The 9,256-nt window shown below is 41.0% G+C and overlaps 1 protein-coding gene across 1 annotated transcript; it reads left to right on the forward strand.

The window, feature by feature from the left end:
- The first annotated feature begins 2,462 nt into the window (after positions 1 to 2,462).
- LOC125519084 lies at positions 2,463 to 8,926 on the forward strand. The gene is made up of 6 exons (XM_048683973.1): positions 2,463 to 2,686; positions 2,798 to 2,848; positions 2,972 to 3,023; positions 3,113 to 3,171; positions 4,033 to 4,078; positions 8,536 to 8,926. The coding sequence occupies exons 1-6, from the start codon at positions 2,552 to 2,554 to the stop codon at positions 8,673 to 8,675; spliced, it is 483 nt and encodes a 160-aa protein (XP_048539930.1). The 5' UTR covers positions 2,463 to 2,551; the 3' UTR covers positions 8,676 to 8,926.
- The last annotated feature ends 330 nt before the right edge of the window (positions 8,927 to 9,256 follow it).

Raw genomic sequence — 9,256 nt, forward strand, 5'->3', positions numbered from 1 at the left:
TTGAAATTTGCGAATTTTCAAATGCATGATTTTTGAAACATCGGAGCTTTTTTTGAAATACATTTTTTTTAAATTCATGATTTTTTAAAATCCAGAACATTCATTGAAATGTGGGAACAGCATTCAAATTCATGAGTATTTTTTAAAATATGGGGACATTTTATGGAATTCAGAAACAATTTCCAAATTTATGAACATTTTGTGAAATGCAGGAACAATTTATTTAATTCGCATTTTTGTTGAAATTAGAATAATTTATATAGTAAATAAGTAACGATTTCCGAATTCATGTACATTTTTATAAATTCAGAAACGATTTTCATATTATTTAACATATTTTAATATTCCATTTTTTGAATTCTAAGAACATTTTTTAATTGTGAAGGCTTTTTCAGGTTAAGTTTTTTTTTAGAATTTCAACTTAAAAAAAGTAATGCGAGTTTGCTCGCTTTCTCGTACAGGAAAGGTGGATCTTATTTGCCGTGAGCATCAAACTGTTACGGCTTTGCTGAAACGTTGCGAGCGACAGACGCGACACGGGCCGGCCCACTTCAAAGTGAGCAACGTTTAGCGAACCACCCGAACCAGTTTTACCTTTTTTTATCTTTTACTGGTTTTTATCTAGTTTTTTTTTCATATATTTCGTTTGATTTTTGTTTTTCTTCTAATTTGTTCCATTTTTCTTCATAAATTCAAAAAAAATCCAAGTCAATCATAATTTCATCTCTTATTTTTGGCAAAATGTTCTAAATCCAAATTTTGTTCATGTTTTTAAAAATTGTTACGTTTTCAGATTTTGATCCTCGTTTAAAAAAATAGTGTTTTGAAATAAATGTCACCGTACATTGAAGACAATGTTAACTATGTATGAACAAATGTTCATCATGTTTAGAACAATTGTTCAGTGTGCATTTGAAAAGGAGTTCACCGTATTTTTCAAAAAAATTCATTGTGAATTTGAATAATGTTCATCGTGTAGTTAGAAAATTTTCAATGTCTATTTCAAATTCACTTTTTTTAACTTTTTCGCAGTTCAGAAAAATTGTTCGGAATTTGACATTTGTTCACAGTTTGAAAAATGTTCAAATTTTCAAAACTGTTCACGTTTTACATTTTTCTTCGAACTTGATACCTGTTCATGATCACAGTTATTATTTGCAATTTTTAAAGACATTTATTAACCATTTTCTAAGAAATGGTCATAAAAATCTGATTTTTTTTGTATTAGCGGCTGCAGTTTGTTCTTAAATGTTCGCACAACCTACGGATTTTTTACACTCAAAAGCTCAAGTGCTAAGGAACACTGGGTCTCCGACGCATTTTTGGGGGATTTTAGCAGTCGCAAAAGACAGCTTGCTATCGGGCTACTGAATGGGCCGACCTGTTAGGATCCTGTTACGCGTAAGCGCTGGCAGTGGGACGCACTTGAGCGTCGGGATCTCCTATATGTACACGTAAGAAAGCAACTAGTTAACGATCGCTCCTTCGGGAGCCTCCAACGATCATTTGGAGGGAGGGGCAAGAGCGTGTCACTTGGCACGTTTTAAGCCGCTGCTGCATGTCGCGCTCTTGGCGTTTCTATGGATTTTTTCCAGATGTTTTCGGCATTTTAGACGGGTTTTCTTTTTCTTTTTGGTTTTTTATCGGTCTTTCTTAGCTTTTGGACGAGAAAAGTTTCAAAAAAAAATTTGCGAGAAAAAAACCGTTTTGCTTTTTCTTCCGCGAGAGGCACGGTTTTGCTTCCACAGGAGACACTGTTTTGCTTTCGCGAGAGGCATGACCGTGCTTCTCTGAAACAAAAAAAAACACATTTTCCCTTCCGGAAGAGGCATAGTTTTGCTTTCACGAGAGGCACGGCCTTGCCTCTCCGAAACCGAAAAAAGGCATTTTGTTTTTTCCCTTTCGCGAGAGGCATGGCTGTGCCTCTTGAAAATGAAAAAAAATCATGTTTTTTTTCTTCCGCGAGAAGCACGACCACGCCTCTTGAAAAGGAAAATAAATGAGTTTTTTTCTTCTTTCCACTAGAGGCATGATTTTGATTCCGTGAGAGGCACGATTTTGTTTTTGCGAGAGGCATGGTCGTGTCTCTTTTGAAAAGGGAAAAAATGCTTCCTGTTCGGTTTTTTATCCGTTTTTTATGAAAAAAAGTTTGTCTAAACTTATTAACAGGGATCTAGTTTTGAAGATCTCGATGCCAGAAATTCAATGATGAAAACGGTCCAAAAATTGAATGCACAGTTTAAGAGATATAACGTTTAAAAAAATGAATCTATGAAAAGGGGAAAGCTCATTTTTCAGTGCGCCACTTGTCGCATCCTGAAGGGTGAGAGTGATGTTTGGAAGGAGTACTTCTTTGATTTCGGGGCTAAAAAAGAAAACTGCGATATCTATTTGGGCCGTGGTCGTGCCTAGCCCAGTAAAGCTGACGCCTCCAGCCCGTGTCACGGAAGGAAAAGAGCCTCCACAGTCCAGCACGCTCTTCCCCGGAACCCAAAACCGTCCACGTCTTCTCCCCCTCCCCAAGCCAGGCCTAGCTCAGCCGCCGGCGAACATGGGGACGCGGGAGGTGTACGAGGAGAAGCTCCGCAGCGGCGCGCACCTCCACCGCGACCCCACCATCAACCCCGGCCTCGGCTCCGCCCGCTGCCCCCGCTGCCTCTCCCTCCTCAACCCCGCCACCAGCTCCGTACGTACTCCCCAACCCCCCTTCCCCCCCTCTCCCGATTCCTCCTCCTCCATCTGCCCCGCGGTTCGTTCTGACCGGATGTTTGTGCTTTTCGCTTGGACGGCCGCGCAGGGAGGGCGCGACTGGGCCATCACCTCCGTCCTGCACGACGCCACCGCCGTGGTAACGCGATTTCGCCCCCCTTTTTTGCTGCTTAATTTCTACGGGCGCCTGCCCGAGATCCGTAATTGGAGAGATTCGTCGCTAACTTTGTGTGCTGGCTTCCTGCCTGTCCTGTTGCTGCAGACTGGTTCTGGCGCCGGCGCGATGCTCAGTGCGGTGCACGGGTTTAATACAGGTTCGTTGTGTTTGATTTCGGTCCATTGCTTAGTTGTTAGTCAGGTATGCTCTGGATGAGAAATTGGAATGTTTTGGTTTTTGGAACAGGGATCCCGTTTGTCCAGAAGCATGTCAAGGGGCCCAAGTGGCTGCACTTACTTGTTGGGGTAAGTCTTGATTTTGGTTCATATGGTGCTGGTATGCAAGTATCGCTTTGATTCAGCTCGGTCATCTTGATTGTTGGATTTACAGTTTTGTCAGGATAGTTTAAAAGATTGGTGCATCTTCTTACATCTCTAAAGCTGTGTTTTGCAATTGTGACGCTAGAAGATGTATGTAGTGAAGGAGGTTATCCATCATTAGTTAATCAGGAGAATGAGTGACAGTTCGGCGCAAATTGACCCCAGTTTATGATCACATCAAACTCTATACGAGTAAAGGCGTTTGGTGTCTGCTACAGGAATGATAAGTTAATCGAGAAAACTTCTGCCATTCTATACGGATAGGAACACCAAAGGAAACTAATTAGCGAAACCTGTCTTTCAAGCATGATACGATTTTGAACTTAGCTGTGTGCCTGTGTGTAGTTCAAGAACAAGATCAGGGTATTTACTTAATTTTAAAGGATCGAATGATATTTGCTTAATTTTTGAACAAATGATATTGACGGAAGGTAAAGAAATGCCATCTCCCAAGGCACCTGTTCGAATGTGTGACTGGCTGGACAGATTTTTATTGGAAAAAACGGTTGAATTTAGAATCATAAACATGGGTTTTCTGCATTTTCAGCATTAGAAAATTCAAACTTAACATAAGTTTTGGTTTGCTGCCATCTTTTAGACTGCTGAGATTATGACATGTGTTATTTACTTGCCTTGGGGCTTTTTTATCATGTGTTCTCGGTGCAACTGGCAATGGATTTTCATTTATCTGCTTTATGTTTGGCACTCGTAGCAGTTTCTGTAACTGTTAAGTTCACATTGTTGTTACATTTTCATTTAATTGGAGGTGATATTTTCTTTGTGCAGGTCCCTCCTTTGATCTTATTCTCTGGTGCCAGTGCTTTATTTGGGGGTAAGTTTTTGCAACGAAGTTCAGTTATCATTTTCTTATCTAAAAAGTTTCTTGAAATTAGCGTTGACAACAAATACCCCCCTGTATAGAAATTTGCATATTATAGCTAAAAAACCTGGAACATGTTCTTTTTCTTCTTGTTTTGTTTGTGCATCGGTAATCATTGTGAACCTCTATGGCCTGTATGCATTTGTTAAGGGTGCACAGAGAAAGTGACCATAAGAAAATAGTGTGATCCAGCATCATTTTTTGTTTAGTATCTGTCTGTATATTTCTATATAGTTCTCAGCCTAGCATTTACTTGCAAATCCTGTATCGAGGTTGCAGATATAGATTTTAGGTGCAATAGAAAGGAATTATTTGATCAGGTTGGGACTGGACATGGGGTATGCTTCATTTTAGCTTTCTTTAAGCATCGCATATACCTTGCCAATTTCTGTTATACTAATAACCACGTAAAAATTGACAGCTGAGCAAAGTTACAGAAGACATGTATCCTGTTCTTCCTAGTTCTATGAGTCTTAAATTTCTTAGGTTAACAAGTCGTTATCTCAAACGGGAAGTGGGTCATCTGCACTTTGGCAGATTATAGAGCTCTTGGCTTATTCCAAATCTCTGTAGTTTCTCTAAAATTTATTTCTAATCTACTAGCCGAATGCCCGTGCGTTGCCACGGAATAAAAAATAATATAAACACAAAACAATTATTCTACTTTAGAAATATGCATTGAGCATGACAATATGTGATTTCAATTCTGAAGATTTACTTCCGCTGCATTTTATTTTCCTTGTTGGACAGAATAACACATCCAAAAAAAGGCTAGCTACGGTGTGCTAGTGCAAAATACTTAAACTTGGCTGCATTCGTTGAAGGTTCCTCATGTCATGTGTGCGTTGTATCCAGTCTTGATGTAGGGATGGTACTTCATTTAGTAATACTAAAATTATTTGTGTTACACCACTGTTGGCTAATCAAATTATTTGGGACATGTTCACGGTAATGTAAAATTGACAAATATTATAGGAACAACAATTGCTTACGCATCAAGACATATATGTTTTGACTAAAGAGATGTAGGCGTTATACATGTAACCTGTGAATCTTGCATATAGTTCAAAAGATATCAAATACAATATATTTCCTTTCCATGTTCTTCAGGAAGTCATTTCGTTGCATGTTGTAGCTATAGTACATGTTATAAAGGTAGGTAGCTAGCTAAAAGGTAAAATGTAGAACTCATAAACTTGTGATGCGCATGCTCATATTTGTTTGGCAGTTGCGTGATGGTCCTCTCCTCTGGCTATCGAATATCTGATATCGTTGCCAGCCTCTTGGATGAGCAGAGTCAATTGCAAAAGCTGAGTTTCCCGGCGTTAGTAGAATTCTGGAGAAATCGTACCTTGGTATTTCAGTTGGTGCAGTCATAGTAGTGCAGTAGCAATGCATTGCTGACTCCATATCTACACACCATGTAATGTTTGCCACAATATCTTTTATTGCAGTCCCTTCTGCAGGGCTATTATAGAGACAAAATTGTCGATATGTCTGCACTTGACACTATTGGTATTGATACCTACAAATGAAACTGACTCTTACCATTTCACCATACAATCCTGAAACAAAATTATGTGGCAGACAATTGAAAAAGGAACGAAACAACAATAACGCATCTCACTTCAGAATACTTGAACTATATTTGTTCCTGATTCATCCACGCAACTGAAGATTGAAATAGCATAAGCCCACCTTTCTTCACACTACAATCATTGACCAAATATTATACCTCAATTTCAGTTACTCTGATCTAGAAGGCTGACTCGAAACTGAACCAAGAATCAAATGAAAGCTAAACTGATTAAATAAACAACAAACGAAATATGGTTTGAACATCATTCTGCAGTTACTGCCTTTCACTCCAAAGGACATTGAATATCATACAAAATATAATTTGTACAGCGCCAATTTTGGCTCTAGTAGCCTTTCTTCTGAGCTACTGGGCTGTCACCAAGAGCAGCTTGTGATCTCAGACTCTGGTGACAAAGGCAAACAACCCTTGTTCCAGGAGCCAAGCCGGCACCCAACACCACCAGCAAGACAGAAGTGCTCATGGGAGAAACCGCAAAGGGGCTTGCTAAAAAAACTCAATCTGGATGGAGACTTCGTACAAGCTACTGGTCAGGATAATGTTGGGGCCATGGTATGGTCATATGGGACGGTGAAGGAACGGTCATTTTGTCCACCAGCCAGAGGATCCCAAGTTTCTGTGACGCTATGGAGGCTGAGGCAAGTGCAGTGCTTGCAGGTTCGAAAGTCCTGGGTGATCTCTACAGGGCCAGTGATGCTGGAACAATAAAACAAATTACTTTAAGCTGACCAACCAAGAAACTAATTGAAATAGGAGATCTCATAATCCACTCCATTCGTTAATAAGGAAAAAGTAAAACATGGACTATATAAATAAATCTGCAATAGTTAGTTAGATGATAGCTCAGAACTTCTTCAGTTAGTACAATGAATCTCTTCATACATGTACCTATCTCTTCATAAATTCATAGACATGTCAGGTACCACGAACATGTTTTAGAATATTCTGTCTAGAAACTTGAAAAAATAAATAAAAAGAGGAGCAGTTGTCTATCAGGCCTTTTAACTGTTTATAACTATATACGGATTTCTTTCTCAATTCACTGGGAAAATTTATATATGCAATAATTCTCAGTGTATAGTACCATGGTTTAAATCAACCTACTGTCACCGAACCCACTGATTATATATCAGGAGAGGCATTTATAAGAGGTTCTCCAAAAGAAAGCTTTTATATTAAAATGAACTGGGTGCAAAGAACATGAAAGTAACTTTGGACAATTTTTTTGGCTGAACCGGCTATGCAAGAACAATATCTGATTAAAACATGAGTAGCTATCATGTTGTCAGTGTACACCCGAATGTAAGACTTCTTGTGATAACAAAAGCAAAGATCAACTAATATTACGTCGTGGGAAATTGATGCACTAAGACTGCATCATGTATATACATGTGACAAGGAGATACAAAGGAGCATAAGCTTGTATGCGCATCTGATGTTGCAACAACTGAAAGCAATGCTCGATGTGAGCAGAAAATTCGAAGCTGTCTATGCAACATAAAATAGGTGCACTACAGTCATTGAGTCTAAACGGCTACTCCACGAGACTAACACACAGACCAACAGACTAACAGAGCATAGCAGCTGTTATGAACGGAATCTTCACAAGACCAAAAGAAGTGACAGGAGGAATAACCAAAATTTGAGAGATCATGAGAGGAAGAATGCTTACGAAGAAGATCTTCTCCTTGGCACTTGTCCTGGAGCTTGGTAACATCCGACGCCGCTGCATTCACCCCCAAGGAGCTGGCGCCGCTGCTAGTGTGGTTGTGAAAAATCCCGCTGCTTCTCCTGTGGGCACCACCCTCTGCCTGCTCGACCCGCCGTCTCTCTGTTTCCCCCACCAACGAGAGCCACGTCCGCGTCCTCCAAGGTGACTGGTGAAGATTGAGGAAGCAGCGAGGACCTTCAAGAGATGACGGCGACACTAACATTTCCTAGACGGCCTTTCCCATGCTGCTTTCTTCCTCCTCCTCTACCACTGTCGTCATGGACAGGAGGCGACATTACCTCACCGCTCGAAGCAACCCGTAGATGGAGAACCGCCTCGCACGCATCGTCTCGTACTCTCAGTGGATGGTGTCAACCCAGGATGCAGGGGCATGGCGGTATGGGGCGACGTACATACCCTGGTGGCGAGCTAGCCGGCTTCTTCCTTGGCTGACACACTCTCAGCAAGCAGCCTCCTTCTCATCCGTCTGCCCTCCTCCACGGCTACACCTGCCCCACAAGGTTGGCGGGGGGCGCAGCCGGCGGCGGCAGCAATTTTTTTGTGAGATCCAAATAGAGAAGGGGGATCGGGAGCGAGAGGGGCGGAGGACGCTGAGAGAGGGCGTGGACGTGGGACGTTGTGTGCGTGGGCGGCGGTTGTTTCCAGATTTTTTTTCCGTGTTAGTTTAATCGCGCGGAGGAAGGGCACAAGCGGACGTGGGTGCTGGGGATGAGGTTATCGATAGGAGAAGGAGGAGGTCGAACCATCACGACGTTCGATACTCCTTTAATAGTAGAGATTAGAGCGTATGGTAAATCTTGGGTTATTACAAATCTCCGATGCTCCTCTTAAAGATATTTCTAATCTTAGCCTCAATTGATTGTTGGATGGTAAGTCTTTTTTTGTATACTTAGCTACATGTTGTCAGGCATGTTGCCAACATTAGCTAGGTATAAACTAGCAATTTCTTATCCTGTGCCTGTTATATTGAAAACTAAAAATACTCCTGAAGACTCACCAGCCATTCGCTGGAGCGTGCAGTCCGAGGAATTGCATTTTCGAGACATTATGCCTGATCATCTGCTACTTTGTTTCTTGCAGCATATGCGCTCCCAACGTTTGCCCAGCTCACTGTGACATCCTATTATGCTGCATCAAGTGCCTCTCACTACGCAGTTTCACAGATCACACGCCACATCGAGAAGGCCCATTTATCTGGCGCTCCTGACGAGAAGGCTTGATTAGCTGCTTGCAATCAGTCAGTTTGTTTGGTGCACATCGTATATATGGACTCTCTGCTTCTCCATGCCGCAGTAGTCTGATAGTTTTGCGGAGTTCCAGGCTCAAAACCTGTTCTACCATAAGTATAATTAATTATCACAGTACGTAGCTTTGCTAATTGCTACTCATGTCACGTTTAAGAGCAAATTTGCTGGATTCCTTGGCTCCTTTTGCTGTTTGAAAAATGCTATCTGAAATTATTTGTCGTGAATTCGGAGTATGAATTCGTACTACAATGCATGTTATCTTGTGTGTAAAAGGACCGAGCAAGAACTCTGCCAAATTCAGCGTTTGATAAACAGTCTGCTTTACCAAACTTCAATCAAGTGATCTTTATCACTGTGCTTATGCTGACAGAAGATACCTGAGCTTATTGTTTCAACTTCTGAATGCCAGATAAAGAACTTGTTTGTAGATTCATGAAAAATCAGTCAAGTTCATAACTGACTATATACTAAATGAGCTTGAAATGAATAGATTAACCAAAGGAACGGCCATAACCAAATGTCTTGGTTTAGGACCAGAACTGAATTTTCCTCGG

The sequence above is a fragment of the Triticum urartu genome, chromosome 7, assembly GCF_003073215.2.
Source record: "Triticum urartu cultivar G1812 chromosome 7, Tu2.1, whole genome shotgun sequence".
NCBI classification, from domain to species: domain Eukaryota; kingdom Viridiplantae; phylum Streptophyta; class Magnoliopsida; order Poales; family Poaceae; genus Triticum; species Triticum urartu.